The sequence below is a fragment of the Panulirus ornatus genome, chromosome 50 (genome assembly GCF_036320965.1).
Source record: "Panulirus ornatus isolate Po-2019 chromosome 50, ASM3632096v1, whole genome shotgun sequence".
In the NCBI taxonomy this organism is placed as follows: Eukaryota; Metazoa; Arthropoda; class Malacostraca; order Decapoda; family Palinuridae; genus Panulirus; species Panulirus ornatus.
In genome coordinates this window covers 15,634,200-15,653,546 of record NC_092273.1, presented here as the reverse complement: position 1 = coordinate 15,653,546, position 19,347 = coordinate 15,634,200, and the positions used below count along the sequence as shown (strand labels likewise).

General features: G+C 37.4%; 1 protein-coding gene across 4 annotated transcripts in view; it reads left to right on the top strand.

Moving 5' to 3' along the window:
- LOC139764643 (meiotic nuclear division protein 1 homolog) overlaps positions 1 to 19,347 on the top strand; it is a 71,935-nt gene that overhangs the window by 44,215 nt on the left and 8,373 nt on the right. For all 4 annotated transcript variants that reach the window (XM_071691500.1, XM_071691502.1, XM_071691503.1 and 1 more), the window contains exons 2-5: positions 1,831 to 1,940; positions 6,024 to 6,160; positions 12,336 to 12,441; positions 12,815 to 12,961. In XM_071691500.1, coding sequence (XP_071547601.1) covers positions 1,851 to 1,940; positions 6,024 to 6,160; positions 12,336 to 12,441; positions 12,815 to 12,961 — 480 coding nt within the window. In that variant the 5' untranslated portion in view covers positions 1,831 to 1,850. The remainder of the gene's footprint in view (positions 1 to 1,830; positions 1,941 to 6,023; positions 6,161 to 12,335; positions 12,442 to 12,814; positions 12,962 to 19,347) is intronic.

Sequence of the window (19,347 nt, the reverse complement as noted above, 5' to 3'; positions counted from 1 at the left end):
ACTAACTTGAAGGACATCGACGTGTTCCATTCAGCAGCGTCTTTGCATGCTGAGACTTTCTCACAATTTGTCTTCATGTCGCAAGTATCATATAAAAAGAAATAATGAATCATTCTCCTGAAAATTCAAAAAGTATCCCTTTCTTTCTCTAGTTTACTCCCCACACTCTTCTTTTACGTTTAGATTCATTGGATTGGGACTGTCTGCCATGATAGTTCGGCTGAACCATGAATTTTTCCCATGGTATTTGACGTGAATCAGTCGATTTTCTCTCATTTGTACCATAGATCACTCGTTTCTGCCATTCCCCCATAAACCCGAATTTCCACGTTTTACCCCTACATGGGAAGGAGTGGATACTCTCAGAAACGATTTGCGAGAGAAATGAGGGTCAAACTACTCTGAATCACATCAAATCAATCGGTAAAACACATAGCTCGCCAAAAAGTCCCTGAGGAGCGGAAACTAGAATTACCCAAAATTTTTATTCATGAATTTTATAGTATCCATACTAAACGACCCAGAAGTAGGTACATACTCACTGCTATTTTGTTGAAATCATTCATGCACAAGTCTGTAAAGGTTGGGTGATCCCTCTTCGTGCATTGATTTACAGTTAGCAATGCTCATTTCATAATCACTCTTAAAATATGAAGGGCTTTTCATGCTGACTCTTTGTGAAAATTTTTTGTCTTACAAATGACATGACAAGGAGGTAAGGTAAAGTGACCAACACCTTAAACTCATTAAGGTGAGGCTTGGAAACATGCTTACTGTACCTAATATTTGTAATACTTCTACTTCCTCCTTTTAGCACTGAGTACTCCATCTAGCACTGTTATTTGGATACCATTGTACAGATAGAGTTTATCTAGGTATGACACAGATAACTGGGAGATGCTAAGAGCATTACTCCCTCACATGCAAACTGCAAAAATAGTGGTGTATGGCTACTGATTCTGAAAACATAGTTTTAGTTAAATCTTTAATGCCCAGGATTACAAATTTGGGAATTCTCATTTTCTAGATGTCTAAATTTTCCAAATGGCCTGTGTATGGTCACTTTTATTGGAGAGCTTCATATGATAAATTTTCCCTTCATGCCAGAAGGCTTACTCTTTTTCACAGTTTTGTTGTAAAAAGGTTTCTCATACCATGTACATTATTCTGGAACTGTATACAAAAGTCTCTTTATTCATTATGCATGGCATCTTTGGTCTTAGACATTCAGGAAAAAGTTGTGTGAATGGTGGATGGAAAAATATAAACTCCGAAGAATATATGAAGGTTATTTCATGATATGCTTTTACTTCAGTACTCTTTAAAGTAAATGTATTGTATATTCATAATGTGTTTTCTCATAGCATGCTTTTACTATTTAAATGTACATTTATAATGCACTGCCAACTTGTTGCCTCAAGATATGCTTTTACTACATAACATTCATTCATATTACACTAGTAACCTGTTATTTAATGTCCTTTTATTTCTTTAATGTGCCTGCATTATACATAGATATGTAAGGTAATATATTTTATCCCATGTTTCATGTGTTTCATAGTACTATAACGTAACTTCCCTAATTTTTTTTTTCCCTGAATAACATACTCTGGAGTCTGTTGTGTACAGTCATGAGCACAATGCAAAGCTCAGGAATGGGGAAAACCCAGTTAACATTTCTGAATACAGAGCATAGAAAGATATACACGTAATTTAAGTTAGCTTATAAATGTTTGCTTGACAGTTTCTCACTGGACTTTGTTTGCAAATGTTATGTTAAAGTGTAAAAAGTTAGAACATAATGAAATTTGTGTTCTGTTCATTTTGCAGGTTAAGAGAAACTTCTCAAAATGTCCAGGCGTAAAGGTTTGAGTCATGAAGAGAAGAGAAAAAAAATGATGGAGCTCTTTTATGAAAGGAAAGATTTTTTCCAGCTCAAGGTATATACCTTTCTTTTACCTTTGGTAGTATGTTGCTGCTTTAGTTTTTTCTTGATTGATGTTAAGATTATGCCATTTGATGTGATACACCTGCTTATCACTGAAGTGGTTCACTTCAAGATTTTTTTTTTTTTAAGCAATAACTGGAAAGGTTGGTTCTTAGTAGATGTGCATGATTGTATGTTTGTGTTGATAGAGATTTTGCTTCTAAAGCTTTTGAGATATCATTGTGAAACTTCAGCAAAAAGCTTTCATTTTTCCAGTTTTCTAGTAAATACATATGAAGGCATTTAATCCTAATATGGTCTTGTTGTCAACGTATTTACCACAGTCTTTGAAGATATCTCATTAGTTGTGAGGGAATATATGAAACAGCATCAAAATTTACCATTTTGTGCATTTTATTCACTGACACTTTGTCAGCATACTCATCGTAAGGCTATCTTCAAATTTTTATTTTTTTTTAAGTTACATGTTAGTCGATTTATAAAGATTTGTTGCCCTTCATTTTAGCTTTAGACTGCCATACTGTAGACTGATTTGTTGCAGCTGAATCATGAATCAGGCATGATAATGTCATAAAGAAAGGTATAAGATTAAAATTTGGATTTTTCTGGGGTAACCTCAGACATTCTCTGCAGTGCCTGTAAGAAAATTGCAGGGTAACTTTAATTTCATTTCATGATATTCCATTTTTTTAGAATAGATTTTTGATATTATTAACTGGTATACTGTTCTGAATTTGCTGTGCTTGACATTCAAATTTTTTTTCACTTTTGTTTCATTGAACAGTATCACTTGTCATTAAACTATATGAGCCATGATACCTGTGGAGATTGACAACTTTGCTAAGTGGCCCCAGCCAGTCAAACACCATCATTTCAAAGTGCCATCACAGCCTTCTGATGATTGTGTTGTTATGAGGAGAATCTTATGCAAGAGGGGTTGGAATGGTTTTCATGACATCTGTATGAACAGGGATGCTGCTAATGCTTCTAATACTGAGGTAGCAGAATGGCAACAGAGCATGTAAAGAAAATTATTGAAAAATGAGGGTACAAACCTGAATAAATCTTTCATGGGTTGTTTTGGTAAACAATATCAGCTAGGATTTTTATTAGCAAGTAAAAGAAGAGTACTCCAAGGTTTCAGGCAACCAAAGATCACTTAATGATTATACTTGAAGGAAATACTGTGGGAGATTTAAGCTGAAGCCCTTGTTAGTGTTTCATTCAGAAAATCCTAGGTCTGTGAAGAGGTATGTAAAGTCAGCATTACTTGTGATTTTGCATTCTAACGAGGGCTTTGGTTACCTGAATACTTTTCATGAGTGGTTTAATGGCTCCTTCTGTACATGAGGAAAGTGTTACTGTGTTGGGAATTTTTATCATGCTAGTTCAACATTTCCTGAGTTAGCAAGTTAGTGCTAGGAACACACAATGGTGTGATTTTATCACATCAACTCTTGCTTGTAAGATGTTCCAAAACCAAATTGCCCTATCCACCACCTTATCCCATAGACCTCTCAGTGGTTTCCCCTGACCGCTTCACATGCCCTGATTCAGTCCATTGATACCACATATACCTCTGTATAGCAAGTCACACCAATTCACTCATTCCCATGCACACCTCACATCCTCCTATATACTTAGGTCCTGAACACTTAAAGCAGCAGGTCCCACCTTTAGCAGGACTACTGCCAGTGGATATTTTTTTAAACTGAGGGGTTAGTTAATACTGGGGTGGTGCTATATTTTTAATTTAAGAATATGTGAACAAGAAAGAAGCATCGATTGTTTTCAGAATATACAAATCAGCTTTCCGTCCATTAACCTCGGTGCAACATTTGATTGAGAGCTTGATGACCCTAGGTGATAATTTTTGATATTTGTATTAGATCACTTCTTAACCTTTTCTTAGTTGAATGGATTCAAGTCATTTAGTCAACTCATGTGGAATTTGTTCCTTTGTTCAGGAATCATCTTGGTAGCTCAAAGCTGTTCATTCTCCATTCTCTCTTATGTCTTGATGTTTGCTTTGTCATATGTCTCTTGATTTTTTTAAGTGAAATTACATTATTTACTCTATCATGTTGATTATTGGTCTCTTTGATTTTATAGACAACTGGCACTTCTTTATATCATTGTTCCATTCCCTTGGCTTCATTATGGAGATGGACCATCTAATACACTGTGGCGCATTTATTACCTCGACTGCTTTGAAAGTTATACTAAAGCTTTCCAAGGACGCTCATGTTGTTTTCATTGACCTTGTCATCCTTATCATTTGCAGGTTTAAATACAGGTATTCTTTCATGACTGTCATGTTGACTAACTTTATATGCAGTGTCAAAAGTGACCTCATAAGTAATTTGTCGATGATCACTTGTACCAAACATTTCACCAACTTCAGTATTTTTTATGATCTGCAGTTGTAGTCAGATTTAAATCTAATATAATCTTGTTGCAAGTAGGTTTTTTTACCTGTAGGATTAGGGTATTGATGTATCAAGCAAATTTAGGTAGAGTCCACAACTGGAACTGCTTGAGAGGGATTGGCCCCACTGAGATATCAGTATGTTAAGATCTCAAACAGTGATAGATCTTGTTCATGACAACAGATTTCATCTAAATGATCATAAATTCATATGTCTACCTCTCATATTTGTATGCTGGCCAGTAAACTAGTTCAGCTGTTATTTTGTTATTAAGCTTATCCTTAATTTCTACAAAAGTGAAGATGACATTCTCAACAGCTGCAACATTTTTCAGTACAGAATTGAAATGAGCTGTAACAAAGGGCAAGACACCATTTCCTACATTGCATTTTCCTGTCACTATTAAACAGAGTTTACCTTGGAATTGCATATTTTTATACCTAACCAAGATTTGGAAATAGCAGTCAAATGCATCGTTCCCTTCTGATGCTGTTATCATTAACTGAATTTTACTCCAAGCATTAACAGTAGATGTTTTTAGATGAAATTGAGACCTATTTCAAAGAGTGCTTGTGGAGGGGGATGGGTCTGCTTCACACAGACTGTGTTTTGTAACCAAAATACATGTATAAACTCACAAAGGAGCCTACCAGAATGCACACCTCCCAGTTCATTCAGGTGTAGTCCGTTCTTCATAAACATATCAAATTGCATGTAGAAATGCTGCCACAAGTGTATAAACTCAACTACCTCCTGAAAACAAAGGTTCGCTTTTCTATTATTTAGACTAAATGCCCTACTAAAGATTGCATTTCCTGTGCAGTTCCAGGGAAGAACTCACTAAGATCATGATACTATTAGTTTTATCTCAGAAATGATTAATAAGCTGGCATTATTTCTTAAGCAGCTCCTCCAATTCTCCTTCAGTATATTGTTATTTTTACATGACAAATAGCAAGCACATTATCATTAGTCCCACCACATATACCTCCTTTACAGGGTTGGCAATCTCATTTACCTGCAAAATGAAAACTTTTGCTGATGCAAAAAAGAAGCTTACTAATGTGCTATAAGATACATATAAGTTAAGTGTTTTTGTCTTAGCTTTTTTTTTTTTTTTTTTGTTAAAGAATTTCTCTCTGACGCTCTTCTTCCATGTTGGTCTGCCTTCACAGATCACTAAACAGACTGGGTTTGGAGTGAAGTTGAGTTTTGAATAATGGAAAGCAAATTTTCAGGTGGTTGCTGGTTGGCAGCCTTATTTGGGCTGAGGGCTGCAACCACTGAAAAGCATTTAGTGAAGGGTGAGAGGCATAAGCCACACCAGTGGGATCTTAAAGAATTTCTTACAGCTTGAGGGTCACTACCTTGGGGAGAAAGCTATCTTTTCTTAAAAATTTACCTTTGAATGTTTTCTGTAATGATTGATGTCCAGTGAAGTGTTCTTGTTAGAGTTAAGGTTAGTCAACCTCTGTAATTGAACACAGTGAGAACAAAAGGGAATAATGAAACCTGCATTATTCTGTTTGTTACACTAAATTTATCCTCACAATTTGTTCCATTCTAATATATTTCAGTTTATATAAACAGTGCTTCCCAGTTTATAATGGGTCTTTTTATTTTGTTCTTCTTTTGATGAACCTTAGGAACTTGAAAAGATTGCACCGAAAGAGAAGGGAGTTATCTCACAAGCCGTGAAGGATGTTGTACAGTCCTTGGTGGATGATAGTATGGTAGATACAGACAAGATTGGCACATGTGTCTACTTTTGGGCTTTCCCCAGGTGAGATGAATTATTATTACATTAGCTGTATTAAAGACTTATAAATAAAAGTGACATAAGAAAAATAAATAGAATTTGCAAATGATAAAGGAAGTGAAAGATCTTAGTAGAGAAAGTCTGTGATCACATTTAGGAACTCACACTTACACTGAAAAAACTTCATAAGCCCAGGGAAATGTGGGATGAGATCAGATGCACATCATGATTTTTGTATTAGGAAGCCAGTATTTATTTCATTTGTTAGTGTAATGTAAGTGATCAGTTTGGTAAACAACTTGTGCAGAGAAAAGAGAAAGTAAATTGAAAGTGGAATTTGAATTGTTGTGAAGGATCGACTTGATAATAGAGTGGCACTGTTCATATGACTTCCTTCATTCCACTTTGTGAAAATGAGCTTGGAAAATGATATGTTGCATGCTTCATACACAAATATTCACAGTAGTTCATCCTGTCTATCATCACAATTTAACTCTGAGAAATCAGAGTGAATTGATATATCATTAAAGAGGGAGGCCAGATGTCAAGAATAAGTATTCTTTCTCTCCCTTTCTCATTCATACATAGATATACCAGTAAATGAATAAATCTATTTTTCTATATCTCTGGTGCCCGTTCCCTCCGGGAACTCCCTTCAAGGGATGGCCATGGAAAAGTCTCCATTTATCCCTGTCCTTACATGCCTCCCATGCATACACCATTCCACGCATTCTTCCTCTGTTTCTCTCCCTCCAGTATTCCCCCACCATATTTGCCCATGTCATAGGTGGTCTTCCACTCACACCAACCCCTTTAATTGTACTATCATACACTCTCCTTGTAAACTCCCAGTCTTGCATTCTTTCCTTACACCCAAACCACCTCAAAGTATTATGTTTCACCCATTCTTCCACTCCACAATTCATTCCCATTGCATTCCTCGCCGAACCGCATCTCTCATAAACCCTTTCAATTCTTTCTTCATTCCATTTAGTCACACCACATGCTCTTCTCAAGTAGCTCATTTCCATAGCACGAACTCTGGACTCTTGACCTTTGTGCCTCATTCCAAGTCCATGTTTTATCTCCATTTATCCCTGTCCTTACATGCCTCCCACGCATACACCATTCCACGCATTCTTCCTTGGTTTCTCTCCCTCCAGTATTCCTCCACCCTATTTGCCCATGTCACAGGTGGTCTTCCACTCACACCAACCCCTTTAATTGTACTGTCATACACTCTCCTTGTGAATTCCCAGTCTTGCATTCTTTCCACATGCCCAAACCACCTCAAAGTATTATGTTTCACCCATTCTACCACTCCACAATTCATTCTCATCGCATTACTTGCCATACCACATCTCTCATAAGCCCTTTCATTTCTTTCTTCATTCCATTTAGGCACACCACATGCTCTTCTCAAGTAGCTCATATGCACAGCCTGGATTCTTGACCTTTGTGCCTCATTTCAAGTCCAAGTTTTATCTGCATAAATCAGGGTTGGTAGGTCTTACACCTCTACCCTTCATGATTCTATTAAGGGACCCATTGACCTCTTGTACCCTGTAATGCTCTCTCCCTTATTTCTCTTTTCATATCAACACAGTTGCCCAAGACAGCTCCTAGATACTTAAATTCCCTCACTTCTTCCTGTCTAGTTTCCCCCATATCCACAGCACAGTTATAATGTGCTGAGAGGTGCAATTGGAGGGATGTCTGATCATTATCTTGTGGAGGCGAAGGTGAAGATTTAAAGAGGTTTTCAGAAAAGAAGAGAGAATGTTGGGGTGAAGAGAGTGGTGAGAGTAAGTGAGCTTGGGAAGGAGACTTTTGTGAGGAAGTACCAGGAGAGACTGAGTGCAGAATGGAAAAACGTGAGAGCAAAGGACGCAAGGGGAGTGGGGGATGAATGGGATGTATTTAGGGAAGCATAATGGCTTGTGCAAAAGATGCTTGTTGCATGAGAAGCGTGGGAGGTGGGCAGATTAGAAAGGGTAGTGAGTGGTGGGATGAAGTAAGATTATTAGTGAAAGAGAAGAGAGAGGCATTTGGACGATTTTTGCAGGGAAATACTGCAAATGATTGGGAGATATATAAAAGAAAGAAGCATGAGGTCAAGAGAAAGGTGCAAGAGGTGAAAAAGAAGGCAAATGAGAGTTGGGGTGAGAGAGTATCATTAAATTTTAGGTAGAATAAAAAGATGTTTTGGAAGGAGGTAAATAAAGTGCGTAAGACAAGAGAACAAATGGGAACATCATTGAAGGGGCTAATGGGGAGGTAATAACAAGTGATGATGTGAGAAGGAGATGGAGTGAATATTTTGAAGGTTTGTTGAATATTTTAGATGATAGAGTGGCAGATATAGGGTGTTTTGGTCGAGGTGGTGTGCGAAGTGAGAGGGTTAGAGAGAATGATTTGCAGAAGATGAAAGCCGACAAGACAGTGGGTTTGGATGGTACTGCAATGGAATTTATTAAGAAACAGGGTGACTGTGTTGTTGACTGGTTGGTAAGGATATTCAGTGTATGTATAACTCATGGTGAGGTGCCTGAGGATTGGTGGAATGCATGCATAGTGCCATTGTACAAAGGCAAAGGGGATAAAAGTGAGTGCTCAAATTACAGAGGCATACGTTTTGAGTATTCCTGGGAAATTTTATGGGAGGGTATTGATTGAGAGGGTGAAAGCATGTAGAGAGCATCAGATTGGGGAAGAGCAGTGTGGTTTCAGAAGTTGTAGAGGATGTGTGGATCAGGTGTTTGCTTTGAAGAATGTATGTGAGAAATACTTAGAAAAACAAATGGATTTGTATGTAGCATTTATGGATCTGGAGAGGGCATATGATAGAATTGATAGAGATGCTCTGTGGAAGGTATTAAGAATATATGATGTGGGAGGCAAGTTGCTAGAAGCAGTGAAAAGTTTTTATCGTGGATGTAAGGCATGTGTACGTGTAGGAAGAGAGGAAAGTGATTGGTTCTCACTGAATGTAGGTTTGCGGCAGGGGTGTGTGATGTCTCCATGGTTGTTTAATTTGTTTATGGATGGGGTTGTTAGGGAGGTGAATGCAAGAGTTTTGGAAAGAGGGGCAAGTATGCAGTCTGTTCTGGATGAGAGAGCTTGGGAAGTGAGTTAGTTGTTGTTCGCTGATGATACAGAGCTGGTGGCTGATTCATGTGAGAAACTGCAGAAGCTGGTGACTGAGTTTGGTGAAGTGTGTGAAAGAAGAAAGTTAAGAGTAAATGTGAATAAGAGCAAGGTTATTAGGTACAGTAGGGTTGAGGGTCAAGTCAATTGGGAGGTGAGTTTGAATGGAGAAAAACTGGAGGAAGTAAAGTGTTTTAGATATCTGGGAGTGGATCTGGCAGCGGATGGAACCATGGAAGCGGAAGTGAATCATAGGGTGGGGGAGGGGGCGAAAATTCTGGGAGCCTTGAAGAATGTTTGGAAGTCGAGAACATTATCTCGGAAAGCAAAAATGGGTATGTTTGAAGGAAGAGTAGTTCCAACAATGTTATATGGTTGCGAGGCATGGGCTATGGATAGAGTTGTGCGCAGGAGGGTGGATGTGCTGGAAATGAGATGTTTGAGGACAATATGTGGTGTGAGGTGGTTTGATCGAGTAAGTAATGTAAGAGTAAGAGAGATGTGTGGAAATAAAAAGAGTGTGGTTGAGAGAACAGAAGAGGGTGTTTTGAAATGGTTTGGTCACATGGAGAGAATGAGTGAGGAAAGATTGACCAAGAGGATATATGTGTCAGAGGTGGAGGTAACGAGAAGTGGGAGACCGAATTGGAGGTGGAAAGATGGAGTGAAAAAGATTTTGAGCGATCGGGGCCTGAACATGCAGGAGGGTGAAAGGCGTGCAAGGAATAGAGTGAATTGGAACGATGTGGCATACCCGGGTCGACGTGCTGTCAGTGGATTGAACCAGGGCATGTGAAGTGTCTAGGGTAAACCATGGAAAGTTCTGTGGGGCCTGGATGTGGAAAGGGAGCTGTGGTCTCGGTGCATTATTACATGTCAGCTAGAGACTGAGTGTGAACGAATGGGGCATTTGTTGTCTTTTCCTAGCGCTACCTTGCACACATAAGGGGGGAGGGGGTTGTTATTCCACGTGTGGCGAGGTGGCGATGGGAATAAATAAAGGCAGACTATGCATTATGTACATGTGTATATATGTATATGTCTGTGTGTGTATATATATGTGTACATTGAGATGTATAGATATGTATATTTGCATGTGTGGACGTGTATGTATATACATGTGTATGTGGGTGGGTTAGGCCATTCTTTCATCTGTTTCCTTGCGCTACCTCACTAACGTGGGAAATAGCGACAAAGCAAAATATGAATGGATAAATAAACATAAATGCCTATACATGCACATATACATATACATATCAGTATATACTTACATATACATACACACACATACATATATACACATGCATATATTCGTACTTGCTGCCTCCATTCATTCCCGTCGCAACCCCGCCACACAGGAAATAATTGTGTGTTTTTGTATATTTGGAATTGTTTCTCATATCTTTTGTATCAGTGATATAGATATTATTGTTTTACTATTATTGTATAAAGATGATATGTAATTGTTAGTGAGGGTTGTGATCAGTCTTTTAATAGTACTTCTGATGTGTGATAGTCTGGGTTTTGATAAATGTGGCATTTTTATTACAAATGTTATTGAGTTGGGATGATTTTTTTTCTGGTTGCCATAAAAATCCCATATGGTAAAGTAGAACCACAGAGAAAGGGAAAACTGTGGTGTGCCAGAGAATAGCTGTGCTATGATCTTTGTTTCATCCACAAAGGAGTATCAGGAGAACTGGTGTTTTCCCACAGGTAGATGAGCATATGGTGATCTGGTAATCTCCTTTAGGCAGAGGTGTGTATCTGCATATGGAGACTTCGTGTTCTGCTGTAGGCAGCTGTTGTATGGGTACCTAGTGTTCTCTAGTTGAGAGTTTGGTGAGTGTGGAGACCTGGTCTTTTGAGAATGACATGGTGTGTGTGTGGAGACTGGATGTGGTCTCCCATGGACAGGTCTCCATTAGATAGCAAGGAGCTTCATGTGGAATCCAGGACAGACTACAGTGGATCTGAATTCTGTATTGAGACGTAGCTTGTCAGATCACCTGAATATATCATCCCTAAGGAAGATTGCATGGTATGTCACACAGCGATCTTAAGTCAGCCACAGTTTCCAGATACCGCAAGGTGCTGTCAAACTGTGAAATAGGTTATTTTGTGTACAGAATTAGGGTAAATATTGTCTAATGAATTTGTTGTAAGATTGTTTTTCTACATGATAGAAGTTGCTTATTATTGAATGAGATTTTGTATGTTTTTGTTTATATGACCCCTTCACATTGTAAAGAGGTTGAGCAAAGACAAGGCCTTCTTGTCTGCTATGTTGCTACTGACCTTAAAATGGAGCTAAAACACCGTGAAATTAAATAATTTTAAGCCCATATGATGATTAGGCAACACAAAAATACACCATTGATGAGGGCTGATGGCTAGGTGTTTAATTGTTTGTAGCCTTTGTTTTTCAACAAAAGATTGGAAGATAAATTGATACAGATACCATTACCCAAAAGGTGCCATTTATAAATGCACAGTATCATTGTTGTGTATCAGAATCATAAATCCAGATACAAAGATTTTAATCACATTTATTTAGTAAAAAAAAAAAAAGGGCCAAGCATTCTTTTAAGGTCAAGATTTATTAGTCCATTCATTAAAATGAAAACATGGGTTTCTAGTGTCAACCTTTTTTTGTTTCTGTGTAGGGGCAGTATGTAGAAGGAAAGAAGTAATGGGAAAAAGTGTTGAGGGACTTTTTATGATTAATGTAATTCTTCTAATATGAATGATGATAGATTTATACATTATGGGGTAGAAGAATAAGCTCTTAATTAGATATGTCTCATTTGTAATGATATATGTTTTCTAATTTGATAGCACACACACAATCTTAATCAAATATTTCATCCATAGAGACACTATTGCACATTAGGTAACCATTAACATCTTTTGGGACATTTGTCAAATGATTATGGATATTGTTCATATCACACTAGTGAGACATTCATCTTTTCTTGCATGATAAGAACTGAAAAGATATTAGAATAAGAATTTGTATCATGCTAATGGCTTTTGTTGCTTTTTTGACCAGTAAAGCTATCAGTACACGAAAGAGAAAGATAGATGATCTGAATGGCCGACTCCAGGAAATGACTAAGAAACTTAAAACATCTTTGTCTAAGTTGGAACAGGTCAAGGTATTTATCCATTTTATTTATTCATTTGAATGAATGAAGTGCTATGTCGTACCATGTATGCAAGTCCATACCTGTAACATATTTTTATCATACAGCAGAGATCATGTGAGCAGTCTTTTAGCACAGTAATTTAAGTGCATTGTATGATCTTTAATTTACCATACTTTTTCTATCTCTACAATACTGTTAAACATTACCTTTGACAAATGAAAATGTTCAGTACTTTCCCTCTTGTGTGTATGATATATTGAATACCTTTAAATAGTATTTACCTACAATTAACTGCAGTTAGAGCAGCTTTTAATTAACAGGTATTTCCATTTTGTTTTCATAAAAATCATATTTCAGTTACATCCCTTGTAAATATTGTCAGGTGGGCCGTGAGGAATGTGAAGGTCGTGAGCAGGTTTTAGAACGTCTTTCACAGCTGGAGAGTACCAAGGTCCAGCTAATGAAGGAAATACAGAAGTACCATGACTGTGACCCAGAAGTGCTAAATCAGATGAAGGAGGACTGTAAGGTAATGTTGACAAAGGACTTAAAATGGATTTCTTATTGATTATGCTGAATTGCATTATTTTTAAGTTATATTTGTTAAGTGATTTATTATGAGTTTGTTTCTTGTGGTCTAATACAGTGTAGTAGATTTTTTTTTATTTACAGCGGTCGTGTTATAGGGACCTTAGTTGTCTAACCTCTTGGTCATACATTTGTATTGCCTGTTGGACAGCAAACTCAGTTACACAGCAAAATTATCATGAAACCATTCTCAAACATCTTGGTAACTTGCTTTCATTCAGTTATGGAACCATGGGGGGTGAAGTGAGTCAAAAGATGGAAGGGAGGGCTGAGGTCCAGGGGACTTCAATCCCTAAAGGACCCTAACTGTACTTGTTAAGTTTCTGGTATGGGGACCCTAGCCGTACTTGCATGGTTGGCATCTTGTTTCCTTCCTTTAGATTCAAATAGTTGCTTCTTCGCTATGTGAAAATGCCTAAGGCCTCAGGCTACAGTGATTAACACTGGGAAAAAATTTTGATGCAAGTTACCTATATAACACACATAAAAGAAATTGGGGGGGGGGGGATGATTCAGCCCTGTCATTGCCAGGCAATTGCCTGGGTAAATTATTCACAACAGGTGTGCATGCTCGGTACAGCTCAGCAAATTGTGATACTCTCTGAACGCTAATCTTTGTGTTAATGGTTTGATGAATGTTAAAGTGGCTTCATTACAAGAACATAATTTGGATCATGATGATAAGAAAGTGACCTTAATTATGATATAGCAAATATAAAATATAAGTGAAATATTCTAGAACATTGTGCTTTAAAAAACTGTTTCAGATTACCATGCTGATACTATTTCAGTTTACCTCACTGAAAAATTACTGACACATTGTGCTGTGAATAACAACACTGTGTATAGCATTATGAGAAATGCTCTGTACATACACATTTGGGGTGGTTATAGTCTGCATCCTTACTTGACAGAGTTGAGTCAAAAGCAGTCCAACTTATCAACTCTCCCAGGCTTACCTCAAAACTTGACTCACTTGAGTTACACTGCAGTGTTGGTTAACTTTCCCTCTTCTATAGATATTACTTTGGTTTTTGCTCCCGAGAGCAGTTGCAGTACTCAGCAAGCTGTTGCATTTCATAATTACTGTATATCCTTAGGCAACTTAATGGTGGACCATTTGATAGTCGTTTCTTTCCCTACACCTTGAAGCCTTGGAACTCTCTTACCTCCAACGTAAAAAAGATTACTTATATATTTCTGAAAATTATGTAAATAACAAGTATTAGGTTAATGAAATATTGGAAAACTATATAAGTAAGTTATATATTAGACCTGTTGTGGGTAATGAAATGTTGTTCATGATGTTTTATTTTTCAATTATGGCTTATCAAGTTACAAAGATTCTTGAAAAGTATGAATTTTGCAGCTTACCACACCCATATTACCCATGATGTGGAAGGATTGTACAATATTTTCCTCATGTTCCCTTAAAGCAGGCTACACAGATTGATCAGTCTTAATAAGTTACTGGAGCTTGGATAATGTGAGATCAGTGGTTGAGAAGATAGTATAATATACCACTATGTTATAATGATTATTTAAAAGAATTATTCAATACCTGAGAGTGACAGGTGATGATCAAGCCTAATTTTAGATATATGAACTGTTTTATCTGAAAAACATACTCTGGGAACTTTGTTATGTGTGGATAATGTCTTTGATAAAGAAATATTTTGTGCAGTCTAGATTTACTCATTGATCTCCAAGTTTTAAACTGTTCCCTCGTTTTGGTAGCATTGGCGTGAAAGTAAAGTTTTCTATATCACCATTGTTCAGTCCTTTAACTACTTCCAAACATTCTGTTAACTTGCCTTAAAGATGCTTCTTGGTTAGAGAGAGCAAATTTAAATCTCAGTCTTCTTCCTTATGATAAGTAACATAATGACTAAATGAATTTAGTTGCTCTTCACTTCACTGCTTACAGGTCAAGAATATCCTTAGTTTTAATGTTGTTTGGTCAAGATGAGGTTTGTCAGAGCAAGTGGTAGTAATATTTTATTGATTTGTTGTAGATTGTAGTCGTAGCTAGAGTTGTGAATGTTTAAACAAAAAGGAGAGAAATGGAAAAGTAGAAGAAAAGTATAAAACTTAACTTTTAAGAGAATTAAATCAAGCCAGAGAGAATCCAAAACAGTTAAAGATCTAGTTAGGCGTGATGTTTTGTCAGTATTATAATTAAAGGTTGCCTCACACATATTGACTACTGGCATTCTGTCCACAAACATACAATCTTTTTGTTACACTTGACACTAAACTACACTTAACTCACACAGCTCATTCTTTGTAACTCTGGATTTTCTTGCAGTGAGCACTATGCACTAGCTCTGCCTTTGGCAAAATGGTAGGAGCAGTAAGTAGAGGCAGTAGGTAGGAGCATTAGGTAGAAACATTAGGGACAAGTAGTAGGAAGGAGCGTTGGGTAGAAGTAGTTAGTAGGATCATTAGGTAGGAGCCTCTACAAACTCTGCACTAGAGTTGCCCTCTGCCAGTGGCCTGTTAAGCGTGAGGTACTAAGGCTAAGAAGCAGCACGGGAGTTCACTGGTTATGGAGACTGTACTGCCATGGCAACCCTCTTGAGGGAGTTCCAGTTGGAACTGGTATCAGAGATACAGATAGATAGAATTGCCATGGGGATGTGATGTATTGTTGGTGTAGGGAGTGGGAGGAGAAGTATAGTGTTGAGAAATCATTTAAGGAATTTGTTCAGGATGAAAGAGTGTAGAAGAAGGTGAATCAACAAGATATAATGAGGACAAGAATTAAACCATAGCAGAATTAAAAAGAAGACATATATGAAGAAAAGGGAAATGAGTGAGACCTTGAGAGAAAAATTACATATATATTTATCCTAGGGAACACGGATAAACCCTGCAGGGAACAGAGGTAAATGGTATTCACATACCTCCTGCAGGGGCAGGAGTTGGTTGGCTTATAAACCTCTCCTGTTTCATTACTATAGAATTTGGAACAGATGAGAAGCCAAGTGAGGAATCATCCTTTGGAGTTCATATCGATCAACTTTTCCCGTTCAAAGTAGTCCAAGCTTATTAGCAAAGCAACTCAGGGATATCAAAGGCTGAAACCATGGGTATCCAGTAATGCCTGTGATACCTTTGTGTGGAGTTGGTTACATAAGTTTGGGTAATCCAGTGGATATGGAGAAAAAAATGATGGCAGCAGTGGAGAATGAAAAAGATCCAGGGTATGGCTTAAATCTTTCCTTAATCTGGCTTTTCCACTTCATTTTCCTCTCAAGCATATAGTTTCCTTTCCAGTCATTCCAATGTAGTATTCATTGATGGAGTGACCTTTCCCCTTTTAGCCTGTCAATGGTGGACCTTATCACTTATCATTTTGCATGAACAATCTCTTCATCCTCATTTATCTTGTCCTAGGACCTGTAATGCAGCTCTGTGGCACTCAGGAAGTCAGCCTCATCCATCTCTTTAGCTCATGTGGCTTAATGAGGTATGCTTTTGCCTCTGCCATGATCACCACTATTAAAATGGAAGATAAAACACTTATCCTCCCCTCCTTTTCTCCTGGCAAAAGATTCTCTGCAGTTAAATTTTATATGACCCCATATATCTATAGCACCTTCCAAAAGTCATCTATGTTAGTCTTTTCATATGTGTTCTGTCACAGTTTACACTCTACTTTTCCTGAAACGACATCGCTCTTCCCAGTCAGCTGCTCTGTTCATGACACCTCCCCACTCACTACAGTCACATACTCCTTACCAGGTATACTCAACCGATTCACACCTTTTTTGTAATTAAGATGTTTATATTTTCTTTATGCTTTCTATAAAGTCACTGTACATGCATTCTGCCAGTCCTAAGGCACATCACCTTATCCAGTACTTGCATGAAACAACCTAACTAACCAGTCATCATCACATCTCTATAGAAACTTAAATGCAATTGTATCCACTCTAAATATCTTTACGCATTTTATTTTGTGGCAAGGCCCTTATGTCCTTTCCTCTTTTTACCATCCCATTCACCATGGCTATCTCACTCCACATCCCACCCTATCTCAAACGTCTCACCTCTGCCTTCATGTTATCTAACATTTTCAGGTGTCCTTTAAACCAATCACTCCATTTCCTTTCACGTTGTGTAGTCTTGTTTCTTTGTTCCCACACAGTTCACCTCCTTTCTCAAAAAATATTTAATTCTCTCTGAACTTATCATCCATCTCCCTTTAGCCCCCACCCCCCTTTTTTTTTTAGCTCCTGTACCTTTCTCTTGTACTCCTTCAAATCACTTGAATTCTGCCAATACTTTTATTATAGAGAATTTTCCTGTACTGTGTTTTTAAGTTTTTATTTATAATTTTTTTTATGTATTTTGTTTCACTCTGTGTATCACAGTAGCCTGTTCAGATTTGTTTTCTTGGATTAACTTTGTATAAACTTATTTTGTGGATGTTTTATCCTGCTTATCATCAAAGTAAACCAATTTAAAGCTTGTCCCTATTCATTGCAGTAATTACCTGCTTTAGGGGACACAAAGATACTATCCATTTGTTTAATATCATCATTAACTCCATACTCAGTTCCATAAATCTGATCAGATGCGTATAAACCTTTAAAATCGTTCATACATGTCCTTATTTCATGGCTATTGTATTAAAGTGAATCAGACTTCCACACTTATAAAATAGCTCTTTACTATTGCATAGTACACTGTTGATTTTTCAATTAAGCTCCGTTATCTACATTTGCAGTACTTCTACCTGTGCACACAGCATACTTCCCTTGCATCCAATCCTGAGTCATTCCTCTAGTATTTTCGTCTCGTATATCCATAGCCCTAATCACTTCTGCCTGCATCTGTCCAAATCTTTTGAAATTTATGTATCGTTTTAGCCTTTGACTGTATTGCTGTTCTGTATGCCCATCTACCTTACGTTTTTCTCCATGACCATACTGCTTTAAAAGTCTTTCATCTATGCATCTTTTGTGATGATTTCTTCATACTACATATCTATCTCACTTCTTCATTTTCTGTTCATCTAGTTTCAGCTGTGCTACACAAATTACCCATCTCTTTTCTTGACCTGCATGACTTTGGGTTTCAGATCCTTACATTAGCATTGGGACAAATTGTCCATGCAAGCTTCTTCATATATCTTTCCTGAAATTATTTCCCTGCACCAGAGCTACTTCACCTCCAGTTTTTCTCCCTTGCCTGGCTGTATTCTCAGGTTCAGCTTACACACCATCCTTACTGGATTGGACTCCCAGAAATCTAAACTTTTCCACAATTTCCAATTCCTCACAGTACAAACTATGATATTACCTGGAGATCTCCAATCTCTTTTAAAGACTTGAATCTCTTGTTCGTTCACATTCACTCTCAGCATTCTCTTCCTTATATAAAACATCAGAGGGGCCCACCATTTTTTTCAGATCTTCCATGATTTAGCTAACAAAACATCATCTACATATGGCATATTTAGCATCTTCCATATTGTGCTTCATTGATTATTGCATCTTAGTCATCCTACTTTTATCATGTGCTGTGCCTCATCCATACTAGCATTAGATGACTACAGTTGCATCACATAACCTTGATATACTCCCAGGTTGATTTCAAAACTCGTTAATACCAGCACTCCCTGCCATGCACACCATTTTCATATGAAAACTCTTAACAAGACTCATAGCTCATCAGTGCACACCACAGAGAGCAAAAACTTCCTAGAATTTTCATATTCACTCTGTTATATGCCTTTTGTAAATTCTCAAATGCTGCATATACTCTCTGTTGTACCTGAGTACTTTTTCAACTATTTGAAGTGCAAAAATGTGATCCACACACCCTCTTCCCTTCCTAAACCTGCTTTTTTCTTCAACAAGGTTAACACTAATCCATTTAACATTATCAGTCTGTGTCCTAATGTTCATAATGCCTATGTAATTTATAGTAATTTTTCCTATCTTTTTCTTTATGGAGCTACTTCCTCCATCCAGTGATCAGGTGCTGGACAACTTTCCCATGTTTCTGTGCACACTTGATAAGTCTATTCAACAGCATTTCAGCTCTTCACCATTTCATTCATTGCTCCATCTTCATCCCCAGCATTTCTCTTCTTTAAGAGCTGTACTACTCTGTTTACTTTCACCTTTGTAATGCCTTCCAGTTCTTTTCAGTACTTTTCTGCTATAAGAGTATATAAATGAAAATCTAAGATCAGAACAGTGCAAGTTGAAATTGAGATATGTGTAGTATTAGAGGCTGCCATGGAGGTGTGTAGCACTGCACGTATAGGTTATAGGTAAGAGATGTGATATGGTGAAATGAAGATTTAAGAAA